Source organism: Haliotis asinina, chromosome 3 (assembly GCF_037392515.1).
Source record: "Haliotis asinina isolate JCU_RB_2024 chromosome 3, JCU_Hal_asi_v2, whole genome shotgun sequence".
Taxonomy (NCBI): Eukaryota; Metazoa; Mollusca; class Gastropoda; order Lepetellida; family Haliotidae; genus Haliotis; species Haliotis asinina.
Window position 1 is genome coordinate 48,796,739 of NC_090282.1, and position 22,290 is coordinate 48,819,028.

Sequence of the window (22,290 nt, forward strand, 5' to 3'; positions counted from 1 at the left end):
AAGGTTAGGATGAATGATTGTTTTGGAGTTGCCCTGTATGGCTTTAAATTTGTTCCACAGTTTCCGAGTATTTGATTTGTTGAGCCTGAGGGTAGAGCAGAAATCTTGCCAATGATGTTTTTTAGCTGCCCTGATGGTTTCTTTTGTTGAATTTCGTAGTTTTTTTAGTCAAATGTAATTTTGATGGGTCCCTCTTTGATTGATTGAGGGCCCCTTTTCTTGCCTTTCTGGCATTAATAATTTCGAGGCTCCACTAGGGGACTGTGTTTGGTGCAGAGGTGGGCCGAAAGGTGGGAATGCATTTGTTTGAGATGTCTATGATGGTGTTTGTGAGGTTTGTATTAAAGGTGTCTATGTCTGGGTTTTGAATGTTGGATATATCTGCGTGTTTCCATAGTTGTGTGAATTTAGTCCAATCTGCTTTTTTAAAATTGTATTTTATTTCTGTGTTTGTGGGGGGAGTAGTGTTTGCGGGTGTTGAATGCTGGGTGAGTAGGTTATTTATGGTGGGCGGCGTGGGAGATGGTAGGGGTTGGGCGGTGGGTTTTGTGGGCGGGGAGGGGGGAGGGGGGAGGAGGGGCGACGCTAGGTGCGGGGTTTGGATGGGCGTGGGGGTGGGTGGTATGAGTATGTGGAGGTGTTTGTAGAGTGAGAAATTTTACTGGATGTAGAAAGGGATAGGAGGGAGTGGTGTGTGATTGGGATGGATGCTGGTTTGGGTAGATCGGTTTGTTTGAGGTGCTTGTTAGTGTGGAGTATCTGTTTTTGTTTTACGGGACAGGTGTTTTGGTTTGCGGAGTGCCCATGTAGGTGACAGTGTATGCAGTATGTAGGGTGAGTGTAGTGACTTTGGGTGACTTTGTATGTGAGTGCGCCAAATGTGATGTGTGCAGGAAGTGTAGTTGATTTGAAGGTGAGGAAGGTTACTTGTGTGTTTGGTTTGCTAGAGGTTGATGGTTTGGTGTTAATTGTTTTGTAGTCTATGATTTTGGGTTGTGATGTGATGGTGTTTGCTATTTGTATGTATTCTTCAATGTGTGATTGTGTTTCGCGTGTGTCGATGTGAATGACCCTCTGTGTCTGAGACTGCCACCTTGGTTTTTCCCATTTTATTGTTTTCCCATCTATGAGTGTTTGTTTGAGTGTGTTGTTTAGGTGAGTTTGATAAACCAAACAGCACTCAATTACTGGGCTGGGGCCCAACACAACCCTATCTACAACCTACTCATCACCAAATACACTAACTGTAAGAAATCAACTCTTAAATTAAATTCAAAAGGAACCCAGCTATAGCTCCACTACTCTACCACCTCACCAATCTGCTACAAGCACAACAGTTAAACACCATACAACACACACCTCCCATCACCACCTACATCCACGACAAACCCCCACCCACCACTGACACCACCCTGGCATCCATACTTCAAGATTACCCCCTAAAATCTGACATTAACATCAAAACAAACCTTTAAAAATCTCACCTCAACAATACATACCCACACCACACTTACAGCTACACCAACGCATCCATAGGAACAAATGCAATTACAGACATTTGCATCCATGTAGAACAATCACCCCCTATAACCACAAACCTACACTATACAAACCACACAGCAATCACCACAGCAGAACTTACAGCCATCGTATCAGCCCTTCACCTTGTCCCCACCCTTCCCTCCCAAAACTTCCCGATCCTGTCCGACTGCCTCAGTGCCATAACAAGCACTCACAATCACGACCAGATTTAATACACCAGATAACAGAACCGATTCTGATCATCTGAAGGTTTTATGCAGTTTTGACAATCTTCTTACGCCAGAGTTACAAAAAGAGAAACCCAAAGGAAGCACCATTAGTATTGCCCTCATTACTGTTACTAAGTACACTTACGAAAGATAGAATTTCATTTTACCAGGGGTATGTTTGCAGCAGAGAAAGCATTCATAAATTTGAGGATTTTATTTCTATGCCAGCCACATAAAGAAACGGTACATTGTCAAAATATTATCCCAGTTGATAAGTACGATAACAATGCCAAAGGTACATATAAACTTCAGTGGTGGGATCATGAGACCATAACAAGTCGGGAGAATTTCAACTGAAAAGACAATCATAATGACGTCACAAGCCCACAAGCGGGACAGGGGTCAAACGACAATGTCACAAGCTCAATAACGGGTATATCCACCATCGGCATTGAGACCAGCAGTTCATCGACGACGCATAGAGCCTATCAAACGTGCAAGGAAGGCTTGTGGGATGTCACACTAGATTCTGTCAAATTCTCTTGCAAGGTCAAGGACGTTATCTGGCGGATGAGGAAGACGGCGTAGACGTCGAGCCATTTCGTCTCAAACATGCTGTATCGTGGAGGGATCCGGTGAATTTGCAGGCTAAGGCAGTAAGTCAACGTTGTGGTGTTGCAAGAATCCATAGCAACCCTTGGCGTATGAGAGCAGGCAGTATCATGGTGGAATGGAACCCCGGGCCATGACGTTGCAGAAAAGGAATCGCCACTGGTCGAAAAAGCTGATCCCTGTAGCCCACACAAAGATAAGTTGTCCTGAACAGTCACCAGAGGAGTTCTTTAGCGTGCTGTTTCTTACACCCCAAATGATCACGGAACCACCACCAAAGCGATTTCTCTCCAAGACACTGCCCTGTACATAACGTTCTTCCACGTGTCTCTAGGCACGTTGACGTCCATCACTATGGGAAATGTTATACCTGGACTCATATGTAAAAACAACATTTCTCCATCAAAACAAGGCTCTGCAGAAATGATTTCGGCACCACATTCGGCGAGCTTGTCGATGACTTTGTGTCAGGATAGGTCGTATGGCGGGACGTCGTGGTCTGATCCCGTGATGACGTAAACATTGTCGAACTGTGCTGAGGTGAACACGGCGAAGTCCTGAGATGGTCCGGGCAGCCATCACTGCAGTCTGAAACCTGTGGCGAAGATGGGTCACCCTTTTACATCTGTCCTGTCACGTGAACGTCCAGAATGTGGTCGATCGATGACGTCATTTGTGTTCTGGTAGCGTCTCACCGGCGAAGAAATGGTGTTCTGGTGGCACTGGAAATGTGCAGCCACTTGTCGTTGAGACATTCCCCTACGGACCATCCCAATGGCCTCATGACGCGGTGCAGACGTTAGCCTTGGCATGCTTTGCATTGTAATAGCCGTTTATCTTTTTGAATGATCGCGAGGGCAGGGTTGAGCTTTCAAAAGTGACAGTATTGAGTGGCATCCATTTGCTCTGTTTCTCTTTCCCGGAATGTACGTGCAACAACGTATTGCACGTTTCAAGAACGAAACCACTGACATCACGGAGCGTGGCACGTGCATGCATGTTGGATACATGTCACTTATCTCGGAGTTTAAATCCATATGTGTCCACACAGGTTTTATAAATTTAGAGTTTAAATTTTTGTATGTACAGCTTCTTGCCTAGTATACTTTACAAACTGATGTAAATGCTGCAGTTAAGACATTAGTTGTACTTATTTACTGTGTTGAAAAGGCGGGTGCAGTTTGTAGATGGTCTTGAAGTGAACATTTTAAATCACAACCGAAATGTTTTGATGCCAAGTGCAGTCAACTTAAAAAAAATACATGCTATGAAAAAGACAAATGTTATTGTTTTCAGAAAAGGGGTATTCTTAATAAATTTGAAAAATGTACGTACTGTAATAAGGAAATAAGCATTGTGTCACGCTACAAATATTTAGGACTGATTGTATCGTCCAGATTATCATGGTCAGCAGCCTGCAAGCAGCTAGCTTTGCAAGTGTCTATAGGTATATCTCACTGGTATATCTACCAAATCTTGCAGAAAAATAATGAACGTTTTTTGAGTTTTACTCCGGAAACGAAGACCAGCCCTCCATAAGTCCAAAACATTTACATGGAAACCGAGAAAATAATAGATCACAAAGTCCTGTAAATAGCAAAAGGCACCACTACCACACATATGTACAAAGTTTTGCTGAAAGATATTAAAACGTTTTTGATTTCTGCTCCGGAAACGAAGCCCTTCCTATTATTCGACTAAGACCAAAACATTCCATGGAAAAGCAAAAATAAAATAAAAGAAAAATGCAAAAATCTGTAAATAGCAAAAGACACAACCATAGGTTCAGATAATAATATCTATCAATTTTGGTCTTAAAATATTGAACGGTTTCTGAGTTATGCTCCGGAAACAAAATGATTACGGACGGACGGACGGACGGACGGACAGACGAGGCGTCGACTATATCTCCCACATGCCGGGAGAGAATAAATTTATCTTTCCCAGTTGTTTCTAAATTTTGGATAGAAAAATAGCCCCAGTTCTCCTATATTGTTCCGAATATGGGGAGTTAAATATAATGACAAATCCACGCTTTATATTTTAAACATTTCCTAGGTGTTGGTAAGCTATTTCAGGAGAAACTGGTCGCACTGGTCTCTTTGTTGGAACACAGCTAAGGGCTGCCAAACATTGGATAAAGCTACTTCGTACGAATTCGGATAGATTTACCGTTCAATGTTATAACATGTTAAAAAGATTGGATGATAATGGGAGGAATTCTTGGGTGTCTGATATATGAAATATTCTTTTTATGTCCGGTTTTTCCCTTGTTTGGATATCTCAAAATTTTGGAAATGATAAATTATTTACTTTTATCCTTAAACACACATCTATCTATCATTTTTTACCTTGAAAACGCAAATGACACGACGTGGAAATAGGCATTTTAAAAGATTTAATGGCTTCTGATTGGGAGGCCGTTTGCCTCAATTTATAGCCAACTTATACATGTAAATGACAGGCAATTTCATGTCCGCGTGGATTCTACCTTGTCTGATCATTAAAATCAGGATCAGGCGGTATTTTGTCTGTGACCTTTATTTCGTATAAAAGGTTTTAACCGATTTAATCGATGCATCATTATTTGTGGATGATTTTAATATTTCTTGCAGTGGGAAAATATGCATACTATTGAACGACAACTACAGTTGTGTTTAAACAAAACACATAAATGTATCTAACGGCTGAAAACGGCTTGAAATTTTCTTTAAAAAATGTATACACCTTTTCCGTAAACACAAATCACATGAAGACCCAGACCTATTTCTAAATGGCACCCATCATTAAAGTTGTCAATGAGACTAGGTTCTTTGGGCTTATTTTCGATTCACATTTGACCTTTTACCGCATATTCAAGCAATTTGCCTGAAGACACTCGATTTGTGAAATGTTGTTTCTAATTCATAATGGGGAGAGGATCAAGCTACCCACCTTCAATTCACTTATATAGATCACTGGTGCGATCGAAACTTGATTATGGTTCCATCTTATATGGTGCTTCTGCCCACCACAAGGCCCCAAGACTTTGTCTTGGGTCTTTCAGAACTGCACCCGTTGACTGTCTTTACGTCGAGGCCTATGAGCCTTCTCTTAACCAACGCCGTATAAAACTATCTTTACAATTTATTGCAAGATGGTCTTCTAATGAGTCTAATCCTGCATTTAACCGTGTCTATAATCCCCTTTATGAGGATTTGTGTAACAAAACGCCTTCTGTTGTTCCGCCACTTGGACTCAGAATTAGGCCATTTGCTGTAGTGTCTATCTAATTCAGGACAGCCATCGTCCAAATATTAAACTTCAGAACTACACCCGCTGACCGTCTTTACGTCGAGGCCGATGAGCCTTCTCTTAACCAACGCCGTAGAAAACTATCTTTACAATAATATTGCAATATAGCAATAGACTATTAAATATATTATAAAACACCAGAGACATAAGCAATATATAATCTGTTCAAACTCTCTTAAGTTCCTTCAGACGATTGAAAACTTATCGTGTAAACACCTAATAACAATAGAAATTATTGAATTATATAATGATCTTGGTACTGGAAATTACGACATCGTCTTTTGTTGGTTACCCACGCATTTTTGGGAATAGAATGGCAGATCTTGCTGCCAATGCAGCACTGAACAAATCTGTTTCGCCACGATGTCGTATTGACCATACCAGATAGCCAAGTACTTGTTAAAAGGTGAAAACCCTCCGTTTTGTATCCCTTGTGATGAGAGAGTCACGGTCAAGCATATCCTGCTTGACTGTGTTGTAATTTTCGATCATAAGGGACACATATTTCACTGTAAAAACACTTAAGGATCTTTTCACCTTTTTTAATTCTCATGTAATTATTGGTCTTCTAAAACAATTGATTTCATTGATGAATTCTGATTATTACGTACTGTAAATAGATGTATTTTAATGCTTGGTACTTTAGATTAGTAACTTCGGTTGTTAGTGGCTATGCCCTCAAACGGGGTTAAAGTATTGTAAAATTATTGTCCTCCTGAGAGGGTACGTAAGTCCCAAAACTTTCAAGTCATTGTAAAATTACCAGGCTTTTTCAATTTAATATTCGTGTTGCTTTAATGTTGGCTAACATTTCTTACAATCGCTAGCAACTGAAGGAATAAAGTAAATCCAACTAGGGTCCATGCAGACCCCCTTGGTCCCTAGTCTGGTGATCAACCTTCAGTTGGTAACGGTCTATAGCCTATTATTATATTGTATAGTGATATTTTCCACGCTAGTGTTAATTCTAATTGTGATATTCTAGTTGTTTTACTGTCCTTCGTCAACGATTTTTATATATATATATTCCATTTCAGTGTTAAAAACCTCGTCACGATATGGCTGAAATATTGCCGATGTGGCGTTAAATAATAACTCACTCCCTCACTCATGGAAGTACAAAGAATTCACAGTCAGTTTGAACTTCCGCCTTTTTATCACAGCATCTTTCGTAGCATATTTGTTTTTATTGCATGGCTTGATGTGTCTAAGTTGCTAACAGATGAAGGGTTGGTGTAGATCCAGCTAGGGTCCATGCAGAAAGCAAATGTACTGTAAATCTGCATGGTCCCTTCAGTTGCTGGCAATCTAGAGCACGTGTTTTATATTGTATTGTCTGCTTTAATGAAATGTTTTAGTTTTCCATTCTAGTTTTATATCCATATCTCTGATACCCTATTATATTTATTGTCCATGGGCAACAGGTTTCACTTTTCTAGAGCGACACACAAAGTATAAAACACCACAAAATGTGTTGGAGGACACAGATTGTGTATAATTATATTAATAATCAGATACTGTATGTAGGAGGGCACACGCTGTGTATAGAGCATTACATGTTGTGTGTAGGACGGACAGACATTGTATGTCAAACATTACATACTCTGTGTAAGAGGACACACACAGTGTATGATAAATTACGTACTGCGTTTAAGATGACACGAACTGCGTATAAAACATTACATACTGCGAGTTAGAAGACACTGAGTGTGTATTATACATTACATACTACGGACACACACAGTTTACAATGCGTTACGTACTTTAGCTCGTGACAAACCAAAATTATTTCACGAGGGACATAAACTTGATACGAGGGACATAAACTTGATATGAAAGGGGGACGAGTTTTGTATCCAACATGTCACAATTTAATTCTGGACTCACAAAAGTCCAGAAACTCTCAGCACTGTGGCCACTCTCTCACAAGGGATTTGGCAAAATTAAACATGTAGCTGTTATGGATATGTGCTAAGGATGAAAAAATGAAAAAAATTTTTTTCGAAAACTCAAAATTTAAACTCGCTCGCCCATGGGCATGCCCATGGGCGAACAGTGGCCAGTGGCCAGGCCCATGGGTGAGAGTGTTTAATTTCGTCCAAAATGAATGTTTTGGAGGTTGGAAATGAATGAAAAATATTAATAAGTATCATGACACAAATTTCAGCTTGTTGGGACTTGACTCTGCTAACTGACAGTGATTTAAAAAAATCTCGCCCATGGGTGAAAAACATATTGGCCCATGGACGAGAATAATTACTTTCATTGAAAATACATGCTTTTTCCATGCTTTGCAGTTTTTAAATAAATGAAGGTGTATTTATTAGTGTTGTGACATGAAATTAATTTTATTTTGACTTAATTCGGCTAATTTAGAGTGATTTTTCAAAAAAGTCTCGCCCATGGGCGAAAAACATTTGGCCCATGGGTGAGAATATTTACTTTTCCTCAAAATACATCTTTTTCCATGTTTTGGAGGTTGTGAATGGATGAAAGTATGTTCATAAGTATCATGGCACAAATTTCAACTCATTTTGACTTAATTCCGTTAATTTAGAGCGATTTAACTAAATCTCACCCATGGGCGAAAAACATTTTGGCCCATGGGCGAGAATATTTCCTTTTACCCCAAATACATCTTTTCCAATGTTTTGGAGGATGTAAATGAATGAAAGTACATCTATGAGTATCATGACAGAAATTTCATCTCATTTTGACTTAATTCCTCTAAATGAGAGCAATTTTAAAAACTCTCGCCCATGGGCGAAAAACATTTGCTCCATGAGCAAGAATATTTCTTTTTCACTCTAAATACATCTTTTCTAATGTTTTGGAGGATATAAATGAATGAAAGTGCCATTATGAGTATCATGACACAAAATTCAACTGATTTTGACTTAATTTTGCGAATTCAGGACGATTTTTAAAAAATATGCCAGGATAATTACTTTTACTCAAAATACATCTTTTCCTGTGTTTTGGAGGTTGTAAATGAATGAGGATATATTTCTAAGTATCATGGCACAAAATTCAACTCATTTTGACTTAATTCCGCTAATTTGTAACAAGTACAAGAATGTGGACTTCCACTTAAATTTTCATAGTTTTTTTTATTATTATTGTCTTGGAGGTTGTAAATTTATGAATGAAAGTGTGTTTATAAGTATCATGACATGAAAAATGAAATCATTCCGGTCTTAATTCGACTAATGTCGCTTGTGGACGAAACTATTTTCGTTTGCTTGTTTTCTTTATTTTGCAAACATGTGGTTCAAAAATAGATGAAATTCTAATGACAATTCGGTTTAATTTCGTGAGTTTAGTTTTATGTCGCACTCAGTAATATCCCAGCAATGTGGCGGCGGTTTGTAGATAATCGAGTTTGGACCAGACAGTCCAGTGATCAACAGCATGAACATCGACGTGCACAATAGGGAACTGATGACATGTGTCAGCCAAGATCTTCACGGGTCCCGAACACAGAGCTTTACTCCCAACAACATATACAGTACACTTAGAATACTAAGCCATGAGATTCTTTTGAATTTAGCTATATATAGGTATTCTATAAATATAACAAAATTCAAGCTATATCTATGAAGTTGAAGTTATTTGTGAAAGCCCTAATCAAGAGTGGCCGAACTCCAGTGAGTATGCTGGGACACATTAATAAACAGTGTTGTGAGATCTTTTAACTGTATTGAAATATGTCTTGTCAATCCCACTGACATTCGCCAAATGTACCTACCTAATAGTTTTAAGTGTACCTACCCAGTTTAGCATGTTTCGTTTTAATAGTGTGGTCTCCAGTTTTAGTAATTCCCGTTTGCCCGTCCCGGCTTTTCTTCGTCCGAGGTTTTATGGGGTATTCTCCTTTTTGTCAGACCAGAAATAATCTACAACAGGGACAGGTCACTCGCTTGTTTTCTTTACCATTTGTACTAATTAGTATGCGCCTCGTCATGCTCCAATGCACACAGTGGCCTGGTTCGCTTCGTTTAACAGTACTTCAGCCAGTTTACTGTATCAGTCGAAATCTTACAATGAATGAATGAATGAATGAAGAGCAAGAGGTATATGTGAATGAATGAAAGAAATTATAACAGAAGTGCATATGTGAATGAATGCGAAAGAAATAATAAACGAAGGAAGTACACATGTGAATGAATGAAAGAATAAATGATACACCACTGCCATCCCTTCCAAAACCTGCTAAAGAACGCAAAGCTATCGTTGGAACACATGTGTTAACATCAGCTTGTTATTGTCTCCCTGGTCAGACATAACAATTGTTAGACAGGTTAAAACAACAAACTATCTGGTTGACTGCACAGATGCCCGTTGACGTAGTATACCCACATCACCTACTTTTCCTGCGTAACCTTCATCTACATCACCATCCTTAATATATTGAGCAGAGAGCACAGAAGGCCGTGTAGCTGTAACCACTGAACCGTGGCGTCTCTCTGCTCCCAAGTTCTCAAGTGGGGGTGTCCTTTTCTACCTCTTCCGTCAATCTTTAAAACATCTAACAAGTTCAACGCATGCATCTTTTTTACTTAAATGTGATGTTATACATAATCATAAAAGTATTTTTATGTATTGTTAAGTTGATAAATTATTATTTTATGATACATATATGTATGACATGCTGGACAGGTATAGGGCATTTTGTGTTAATTTATCATTCCCATTTTCATAATGCTTAAGAAAGACACTCATTAATCTATCACTGAGTTTTGTCATTCTTTCACTCCAGCATGGTTGCTAAATTCCCTATCATCATAGTTTATCGACTCTCCCAATTCACCTAATCCTGAGAAATCAACCAGGCATGAGATACCCACATCGCCTAATTAATTTTTCGTACCTATCTAGTGAAAAATACATAAAATGGGAGGACACCCTGTTAACTAATGGGAGTGAGCCTTGTAGGGAGTACCCTCACTCTCACAAACCCACATATTGAGGAGAAGCGGCCGTGTTTGCCTAGGATTCTTCTGGCTTTGCTAAATAAATCGTACATAGACATGTAAAATATTTTGCTTTGATTCTGTAACTACCCACATTATGATATTGAGACCATTCTGATTTATCGAATAAAATACGATTGAATAGTTTTGAGTTTGAATCTTGGCATATTTTACCGGTTTGCCGTCGGTTCCAAATGCATTCCCGTGCTTCAAATACTCAATAACACCCGGAAATTGGCCAACACATGATGTTTACCTCCTAAATAACATGTGCATACATATCATTACATCAAATACGACTATCATATAAGTAAACATGAAAAAGAGAGTTACGGTTGAAACTTTCTTTGTAGAAACACTGAACATTTGTGAGAAGGTTTTTGACAAGTTAATTAGTTTCCTGTTAACAAATTAAACATCAAGCTTTGTGTTTTATGATAAACTCGTGGACGGATTCAACTATTTTCTGGTTTTCACAGTAAATAAGTTTTTTTTTCCGTTCACCGAAGTCATCATAGACCACAGTGAAAATAGGTCAATCTTTTGTGTATTCCGTCATATTGTATAGTACTGGTTGCTTGCTAAACGAACCAGATTCTTTGAGAATCAAAATATGTTTTAAGCCCATTTCCAAAATTGAAATACAGCATGCACACAATAACTAAATTGGAAAGAATATCGTGCCGGACAAGGTTTTCCAGAGCACATGCACATAAATGTCAATGTCTTTCTAAGACTAATATGTGCAGGTCTTGCAAAAGGACAAAGCAGGTATGCTTGACAGAGTTCTTGCAAAGGAGGTTTATACACAACACCAAAACCAACTGGTCAGCTCGACGCCTTATAAAACAATCAATTCGAGATTTCCTTTGAATGTGAGATATTTGACTGCGCGTCTTGCACAATCAGTCTTTTTCATCCATATACGCTCACGAACACCTGTTCATTTCAAAGCTGGTGTCACCTTATGACCTAATGTGATCCATGGATGAATTGTGTATATGACAAGTAAAATACACTTTAAAGCGGCAGCTGTTTTACTCCAGTAAACAAGACCAGCGGACGAGACACGACTTTTTCGGCGCAAATTGTCGTAGGCGCTTTGCGGAAATTACATAAGTGAACGCGGCAGAAACAGAAAGCGTCATCGTTCCACTCAGTTTTCATTGTCTTTGCGAGTTATGCTGAGATACTCAACAAACTGAGATAAAAGTCAGAATGATGAAAAAGTGGAAATCAGTGTGTGGATTAGAACTTGAAAATCACTCATGAAGTCTCTGACAAAGTAATATCTGTTCAGGTCATGTCATTTGTTAAAAAAACAGTGAAAGTTCTATGGATATACAACTTCTTATAAGGTAACCAGCATTTCGGCGTAGCTGTTAAACTCGTTATCAAGAAATGGATGTCTACGGGGTAGTCCTGCAAGTTAAGCCTTTGTTTCGAGTCAAGGTCAAAATCGTTAGGTGTAGTGACAACGGTGTTGTTTTAAGGGATTAGACACAGGTTTTCTAAAAAAGTAAAATGTGTATCCTCAGGAAACGAAATCAGACACGTGTACCAAAATGTAAGTGAATCGATTTTAGCGAGTTCAACCTGTGACTTCAGTTAATAAAATGGACTTTCAGTTCACTCCTTCCATTAGTAATGAGTCATTTGGTTTCTTGATAAAATTGCTTGCAAGGTAAATGTTGGAAAAGACAGTTTTCATTATCATAGTAACAACTTCAGTTATGGCAAATGCGCTGCTATACTTCACGTGTCGTCCTACTTATTTTACAGGAAGACGTGTAAACGCTTATATGTTCATTTTGAGAAACCGTAAAAGGGAGAATGTATCTCGTGAAACTGAATTTTGAAAGACTGCAGATCAACAGTTCCAGCTGTCTCAACAACATAATTTCGAAAATACTTAGAGACCACAATCACGAAAGCCAAAGTAAATCTTTTCGACTGTAGCAAAAATAGTGAAAATGTATTTAAAAAATAGAAAAGTAAACGCAAAATCAGTCTTGATTACATTACGTATTCCTCATAGCCCAAGATTACACATTAATAGTATGGATACTTTAATCTATAGTTTAAACTAATCTCCTCAAGTAATCGTGACTGGATTGGCAAGCATAAACCTGCATATCAATGCCACTCCATACCAATAATATAATTACATAACATACATGATAATAACACTTCATGCTCCGCTCGTCAAACGTCAGAATAAATTTACAGTTATGAAAGCACACTAGCAGGGCCACTAGCAGTAAAAAACAAAACAAAACAAAACAAAAACAAATAAATCAATAAATCTAAACGAATAGATTGAATACTAAAAACCACCAAAATATGCACGACCCCTTTAAAAAGGTAAAGTGTAAAAGTGGCAAAAAGGTAAGATATGCCAAGATTCAAACTCAAAAATATTCAATCGTATTTTACTCGATAAATCAGAATGGTCTCAATATCATAATGTGGGTAGTTACAGAATCAAAGCACAATATTGTACATATATGTACGATAAAATGATAATTTATTAACTGAATAATACATAAAATGCTCTTATGATACGTATAACATCACATTTTAGTAAAAGGTTGCATGCGTTGAGCTTGTTAGATGTTTTAAAGATTGATGGAAGAGGTAGAAAAGGACACCTCCACTTGGGAACTTGGGAGCAGAGAGACGCCACGGTTCAGTGGTTACAGCTACACGGCCTTCTGTGCTCTCTGCTCAATATATTAAGGATGGTGATGTAGATGAAGGTTACGCAGGAAAAGTAGGTGATGTGGGTATACTACGTCAACGGGCATCTGTGCAGTCAACCAGATAGTTTGTTGTTTTAACCTGTCTAACAATTGTTATGTCTGACCAGGGAGACAATAACAAGCTGATGTTAACACATGTGATCTAACGATAGTTTTGCGTTCTTTAGCAGGTTTTGGAAGGGATGGCAGTGGTGTATCATTTATTCTTTCATCCATTCACATATGTACTTCTTTCTTTTATTATTTCTTTCGCATTCATTCACATATGCACTTCTTTTATTATTTCTTTCATTCATTCACATATACTTCTTGCTCTTCATTCATTCATTCATTGATTGTAAGATTTCGACTGATACAGTAAACTGGCTGAAGTACTGTTATACGCAGTCGAAGTTGCGATGGAAACGAACCAGGCCACTGTGTGCATTGGAGCATGACGAGGCGCATACTAATTAGTACAAATGGTAAAGAAAACAAGCGAGTGACCTGTCCCTGTTGTAGATTATTTCTGGTCTGACAAAAAGGAGAATACCCCATAAAACCTCGGACGAAGAAAAGCCGGGACGGGCAAACGGGAATTACTAAAACTGGAGACCACACTATTAAAACGAAACATGCTAAACTGGGTAGGTACACTTAAAACTATTAGGTAGGTACATTTGGCGAATGTCAGTGGGATTGACAAGACATATTTCAATACAGTTAAAAGATCTCACAACACTGTTTATTAATGTGTCCCAGCATACTCACTGGAGTTCGGCCACTCTTGATTAGGGCTTTCACAAATAACTTCAACTTCATAGATATAGCTTGAATTTTGTTATATTTATAAAATACCTAAATTCAAAAGAATCTCATGGCTTAGTATTCTAAGTGTACTGTATATGTTGCTGGAAGTAAAGCTCTGTGTTCGGGACCCGTGAAGATCTTGGCTGACACATGTCATCAGTTCCCTATTGTGCACGTCGATGTTCATGCTGTTGATCACTGGACTGTCTGGTCCAAACTCGATTATCTACAAACCGCCGCCACATTGCTGGGATATTACTGAGTGCGACATAAAACTAAACTCACGAAATTAAACCGAATTGTCATTAGAATTTCATCTATTTTTGAACCACATGTTTGCAAAATAAAGAAAACAAGCAAACGAAAATAGTTTCGTCCACAAGCGACATTAGTCGAATTAAGACCGGAATGATTTCATTTTTCATGTCATGATACTTATAAACACACTTTCATTCATAAATTTACAACCTCCAAGACAATAATAATAAAAAAATCTATGAAAATTTAAGTGGAAGTCCACATTCTTGTACTTGTTACAAATTAGCGGAATTAAGTCAAAATGAGTTGAATTTTGTGCCATGATACTTAGAAATATATCCTCATTCATTTACAACCTCCAAAACACAGGAAAAGATGTATTTTGAGTAAAAGTAATTATCCTGGCATATTTTTTAAAAATCGTCCTGAATTCGCAAAATTAAGTCAAAATCAGTTGAATTTTGTGTCATGATACTCATAATGGCACTTTCATTCATTTATATCCTCCAAAACATTAGAAAAGATGTATTTGGAGTGAAAAGGAAATATTCTTGCTCATGGAGCAAATGTTTTTCGCCCATGGGCGAGATGTTTTTGAAAGTGGTCTCAATTAGCAGAATTAAGTCAAAATGAGTTGGATTTTGTGCCATGATACTCATAAATATATCCTCATTCATTTACAACCTCCAAAGCACAGGAAAACATGTATTTTGAGTGAAGGCAAATATTCTCGCCCATGGGCCAAAATGTTTTTCTCCCATGGGCGAGAGTTTTTAAAATTGCTCTCATTTAGAGGAATTAAGTCAAAATGAGTTGAAATTTCTGTCATGATACTCATAGATGTACTTTCATTCATTTACATCCTCCAAAACATTGGAAAAGATGTATTTGGGGTAAAGGGAAATATTCTCGCCCATGGGCCAAAATGTTTTTCGCCCATGGGTGAGATTTAGTTAAATCGCTCTAAATTAACGGAATTAAGTCACAATGAGTTGAAATTTGTGCCATGATACTTATGAACATACTTTCATCCATTCACAACCTCCAAAACATGGAAAAAGATGTATTTTGAGGAAAATATCGTTAAAATAAAGCAGTATTTAGCTTTCCTAAATAGAACCATGTAACGCGGATTAATACATCATATTGGTGATTGGAATGTCAATCGCTTCACTCCAGGAAAACGTATTTCCTATACGGCGCCTAATCACAAGAAAATAAACAAATTAAGTCAGAATCAAGTCGTAATCAAAATTTTATTCTTTTCAGTTGAGGATTTGTGTTCAAAAGCAATAATGCAATTCATCAAAACACTTGCGAAGTGTAAATATTTTGAACTTGACTACGTGACCTAAATCTAGCCTGAACGTCAGTCGGCCATCACTGTCGGGCTAGTCGTCATGTGGAGAAGTGTTCCCTTAGAAGAAGATTCTGGGGAGCATTTAATTAGAAGCTACAAACTCAACAGCTAAGATGAATGTGAATAACAGAGAACTGTATGTCTCAAATAGTGGAGCTTAATGTTCTTCATCAGAGGACGAGTTACTGTAAATGATTTGGCGACGCTTTGCGCAGGATGCCAGTGACGCCTTCTCATCTCGGCTTGGAATTCCCACTTGTCGAGATTCGACGTTTATGTTGAAGGTTCCATCGAAAATTGGGTCTGAAAACACAGCCTACAACCTCGAACGAAGACGATTTCAAGCCTATTGTGTTCAGATTCTGGGAAGTGCTTTCGACCCCTACATAAGAAACCACAGGAGGCAAGGCAGTGACAATATGTTTGTGCGGGAGGACGCGAATGGATGCGGCTGACAGTGGCAGTGATAGAGATACAAGAGCACCACTCGTCTTTTGATGTTGTGTGTTACTATGCAGTCCTGACAACATACAGGCAGAAGGTATTCAATCTCTTGATAACATTCACAACTCTTCCAACCAATTGTCCCTCAATTTTGACGAAATCAATAACTTTTACGGGCGACGCCATATTTGTATACACTCATGAGAGGCCTACTAGATGTATTTGTTTACGTATTTTTATGGATTGTTTTATTTTCGTTTTTATCACAGAAACTTGAGTTATCATAGATTTGAAAATAATGCTTGTAACCACGATAAATGAAATAAATTTGATCTAATTCCATAGAAGTGTTTTCGTTTTACAAATTACTTGCTCAGGTGTGAAAACTTGAATGAAAATCATGAATAGAATGAGTGATGAAAGTAGTACCAGTAATGTCAAAGTTCACGTATTAGCCAATCAAATCACTCGAAGGTGTTATGACACATACGTGTCATGACACTTTGTTATGAAACACCTTTACGAAGTACCACGTGGGTAATAAAAGACTGTACACACTGTATCCTGGACGGATCAAGTCGTTTAGAGATGAAAACCACTTCTAAGCTAGATCTTCACAAGTCCACATTGTGACACCCCATATTTAGTATAGGACGGTGTGTGACAATGCATATTGTGTATAGGATTGTAAAAAGTATAAAGTCTGTGGATGTGACAGTACATACTGTGTATAGGACGGCAAAGTCTATGACAAAACATATTACATGTTGACCGTAGAAGCCTCTGTATGTCACAGTACATGTGTATATAACGGAAAAGTATGTGAATTTGACAGTACATATTGTGTAGAGGCCGGTAAAGTCGTTGCATAGGATGATACATTTTATTCAGTGTATTTCACAATTCATATTTAGCATTGAAAAGGTTAAGTCTGCGTTTGGACAATGGTAAGGTAAGTGTATGTGACAATACATATTGGGTTATAGGTCAATAAAGTCTGTGCATGTAACAATGCATATTGCGTTAAACGACGGTAAAGTCTGTGTTTGTGACAAAACACGTTGTGTATAGGATGGTAAAGCCTGTGTATATGACAATACATATTGTGTGTAGGACGATAACGTTTGTGTATATGGCAATACTTATTGTGTACAGGCCGGTAATATCTGTGTGTGTGACAGGGCATGTTGTGTATAGGACATTAAAGTGTGTGTGACAGTATATATTGTGCATAGGATGGAAAATCTCTCTGTGTCACAACACACATGGTGTGTAGTATGGTAGAGTAGTATGCCTGTCACAGTAGATATTACGTATAGGACGGTGAAGTCTGTCTATGTGACAATAAAGACTATGTAAAGGATGGTAAATTCTGTCTATGTCACAGTACATATTCAGCACAGGACGGTAAAGTTTGTGTATGTGACAATACATATTCTATTGAGGATGGCAAAGTTTGTGTATATGACAATACATTGTGTGTAGACAACAGTAGCCCCACTGTATATCACAGTGCATATGGTATATAGTATGGTAAAGTCTGCATATGTGACAATGCATATTGTGTATAGGATGGTAAAGTCTGTATTTGTTACAATACATATTCTGTATAGGACAGTAAAGTCTGTGTATGTGACTATAAACTTCGTGTATAGGACGGTAAAGCCTGTGTGTGTGGCTATGCATATTGAGCATCGGACTGTAAAGTCTGTGCATCTGAAAGTACATATTGAGTATGGGACCGTAAAGTCTTTTGATGTGAGAATAGATATTGTGTATAGGATGGTAAAGTTTGTGTAGATCACAGTACATGTTGTGTACATGTCTGTGAGGACGATAATGTGATGATAAATATTGTGTATAGCACGATACAATCTGTGACAAAACATAATGTGTCTAGGACGGGACGCACCGTGTGTAAGACAGTGCACTCTGTACAGGACAGTACCCACTTTTGATAAATATATAACGAACGGAATAACATAGGATCGATGTATATGTGAAACAAAACATGGGCAAAGGTTAAGCCAAGGAGATGCAAATGAATAGCACATGTACCTGGCGCCGCAGCAGTTTGCCATCACGTGACTTATTATCTGGGCATCCCTGTTCTTGGGCACTGAGTGAGTCTTGTAGTCGCTTTCTTCAGACACTGATTTAGCCAGGTGAGCGAAGTCGAATCTTGCTTTACTTTTTTCTTCGTCAAAACCTGTGTGCGAGTGGACCAAAATCGAGTAATATGTTTGTCATGGAAAAAGGAGTGAATACTTCTGCAAGTAAATACGCATTCAAGAAACATATATATCAAATAACACACTGTGTTGCGTTCAAGATATAATAGTGTGATTCCAAACAGTACGTTTCTTAGACCTGTGCCTGTTAGTGGAAGAGTATGATTAGTCGTTACTTGTAACATAAGCTTTCCATGTGAAGGAGCTTGTCCATGATGATATTTTTCACGTGTCAAGCCGTCTTATATATTACGGTCGGTAGCAATTACCAAAAGCTCTCAAACAATCCTTTTAATAATGCGTAGCTACACACGGAAGGTTTACTTGCTTTTTAGTTTTGTCACATGGTAATTTATCCTATCATTTATGTCCATACATATAACGATAAAGTTAAACAGTAGCTTTGAACCTCATTCACTACTATTTACATCCGCTGATTTGGATCCATTCCTCATTTTACTGTTTCATACCGAGACAGATTTTGAGGAATGCTATTTATGATAAAAACCCAAACATTTAAAGATCTCCAAGAAATATAACGCAACACTGCAGAATAATTCTTATTCAGAAAACTTTGTATGTTTGTATATTTGATAGTGGACTGAACGTTTGTAGAATCTTCTCCTAACTGACTGGAGGCTACCTTGCTGGGCTGCATTGCAGTGTTTGGAAGATGCTGAGAGGTCCATGGCCAAGGTGCCTGTTGAAGATGGTGGTACCCGCCAGTGAGACCAGGTGCTGACGGTGTAGCTGCTGACATACTGAGACGGCGCCGTGTAGTAACACTGTCCGTGGAGGTCCGTATGTAACGAGGGTGTTGATGGGGTAGTAGTCCAAGGGTAGATTGGCACGGGAATGCATAGGGATGGATACTGGGGAACCGGCATCGCTATCACACCTGCCATAATTCAGGCTTTGGGGAACCTTGAACAATTTCATTGTAAATAACATTATGAATCATGCATGGCAGCAACAGTTACAATATGTGCAATACACGCTCTTGTATTGATATTTTTGTTTCTCCGTTTATATGAGATCTCTACTTCTGCATTCGTTCACGATCTTACGTCTAGTATGGTGATCTACCTTCAGTTGTTGGTGATCTGTAGCCTGTGTGTATGTTACATAGTGTCCCATTACTTTTATCTGTACATGTCAGTTATAATTTTCACTGTGATAGTGTAGTTGTCTTACCGTCCTTTGATGACAGCTTTTATAATAAATATATATTGTATAAATGTCCAGTTGGTCTCGTCACGATATGGTCCCTAGTATGGTGATCTACCCTCTGTTGTTGGCGATCTATGGCCTGTTTTCATATTGTACTGTCCAAATAGTGATACTATTATTTTTTAAGTTTCCACGCTAGTTTTAATACTAACTGTGATAGTCTAGTGGTTTTACTGTCCTTCGTCGACAGGTTCTTCATAATATGCATATATATTCTTTTTGTCACGTATGTTCTCGTCACGATATGGCTGCAATGTTGCCGATGTGACGTTAAATATTTACTCACTCACTCATTCATTCTTGGTCTTACGAATGATGTCAAACCAAAACATGGCTCTCATTAACCTATTCAGACAATGATCTACTTTCCTGCCACTTCGAATTTTCTCGTGTGAAAGTGAAAATCGACATCACAAACAACTATGATTACACTAACTTCTAATTCCCCGTTTCATAAGAAAATGGTATTTACAAAAGGATTTTAATATTAATCTTTAATAACATCGTATTTCTATATTGTATGGCGAGGTGTAGGCAGCATGACCTCAACCGAGACGTCACAGGCTGGTCATGTTTGAGGAGGTCGTAAAATGATTCCCAATGCACTATTCCATGTAGTTCCGTAACGCATAATGTGACTGATATATCAGTTCCGTACCAGACCGTCAAACGTTTCTATCGTTGACATGTCAATATTAATCTTCTAGCGCCTCACGGTACAAACGGTTCCTTGGAAACCGGGAAAAATAAAAATGCCAAAACGCTGTAAATAGCAAAAGGCACCACTCCAGGTTCGGCCTCACATATCTGCCAAGTTTTACAGAAAGATATCAAATGGTTTTCGAGTTGTGCTCCGGAAACGGAGCCCAGACCTCCATTTTGAGACTAAGTCCGAATCGTTTCCATGAAAAACATAAATGGTTCCAGCTTCATTATTATTGCTAAGAGCGATGTAAACCGAATCCCACTCACTTAATGGGGTTGTTGCAGTGATTTTATTTTAGGATGAATGTTTGGATGTGGTTGAATACACCCTTTTAGGTTGCGCTTGTGCTATCACAATGCCTTATTTGTCATTAACCAACTTCCTCAGTAATAATAATTGGTTGATGTCATTAAGTTGGTTAAGACAATTCCAGTTCAGTGATGGCATAAAATATGTAATGCCTTCAGTCACTTCACAAAATGAATGTTTCCGGTATTTCACATTCAAATAGTAAGCCAAAGGAAAGTCTACATCTATCTTAAATTTCTCTAAATGTTAAGTCAAACAATGCCAAGAACATTACTGAAAACCATTTCATACTACTGAGAAACTACGAATGGTGATTAAGTTCCAGTTTGTAGTCTTTCATGTCCAGAAAGAACTGAATTGTGGGTAATATCGCTTTCTTGCTTCCTTGCTCTATCGCTTTGTCGCACAATGATATCGCTTTCTGGCCTCATGCTATCGCTTTCTCGTCTTGCGTTATCGCTTTCTCGTCTCGCGATATCGCTTTCTCCAAAATTTAAGGCAAGACACATCGGGCTTCACACATTGTACCCATGCGTAGAATCGCCTTCGGCGTGACGAGCGACCGTTTTAATAATATGGACACCCCTTTGTCTCTATGATTTAGAGCTGTAACGTCTCATACCTACAGAAAATTAGGAGACCACACTTCATACTTGTGGTCATTTAGAGAGACCATGGCTCATACATCTCGTGATTCAAGTACGCCCACACTCCTATGCACTAGAATTATCCAATGCAACCCACGACCCCCAACCCCTTCTGTCGATATGTGTGTGACTTGTACGCCCATGCCTTCTCTGTTTGTGTGTGGATTCTACGCCCATACCTTTTCTATCTGTGTGTGGATTGTACGCCATACCCTCTCTATATGCGCGTGGCTTGCACGTCCAGACCTTCTGTATCTCTGTGTGGATTGTACGCCCATACCTTCTCTATCTGTGTGTGGATTGTCCGCCCATAACCTCTCTATCTGTGTGTGGATTGTACGCCATACCCTCTCTATCTGCACGTGGCTTGTACGCATATACGTTCTCTATCTGTGTGTCGCTTGTACGCCCATACCCTTTCTATCTGCGCGTAGCTTGTACGTCCATACCTTCTCTATCTGCGTATGGCTTGTACACCACACCCTTTCTATCTGTGTGTGGATTGTACACCATACCCTCTGTATCTGCGAGTGGTTTGTACGCCCATACCCTCTCTATCTGCGCGTGGCTTGTACCCCCATACCCTCTTTATCTGCACGTGGCTTGTACACCCATACCCTCTCTATCTGTGTGTGGATTGTACGCCCATACCTTCTCTCTGTGTGTGGATTGTACGCCAATACTTTCTCTGTCTCTGTGGAGCTTGTACGCCCATAACGACTCTATTTGCGTGTGGCTTGTACGCCCACACCCTCTCCATCTATGTGTGCATTGTACGCCACACCTTTTCTATCTGTGCATGGCTTGCACGCCATACCGTCTCTGTCTCCGCGTGGCTTGTACGCCAATACCCTCTCTATCTGAACGTGGCTTGTACACACATACCATCTCTATCAGTGCGTGGCTTGTACGCCAAAACCTCTC

The 22,290-nt window shown here is 38.8% G+C and overlaps 1 protein-coding gene across 1 annotated transcript in view; it reads right to left on the reverse strand.

The window, feature by feature from the left end:
• The window catches only part of LOC137278142 (protein odd-skipped-related 2-like), a 63,900-nt gene that overhangs the window by 15,082 nt on the left and 26,528 nt on the right, over nucleotides 1-22,290 (reverse strand). Inside the window, exons 2-3 of the mRNA XM_067810313.1 lie at nucleotides 19,118-19,398; nucleotides 18,302-18,452 (exon numbers count right to left, since the gene is read on the reverse strand). Of these exons, the coding sequence (XP_067666414.1) occupies nucleotides 18,302-18,452; nucleotides 19,118-19,379 (413 nt within the window). The 5' untranslated portion in view covers nucleotides 19,380-19,398. The remainder of the gene's footprint in view (nucleotides 1-18,301; nucleotides 18,453-19,117; nucleotides 19,399-22,290) is intronic.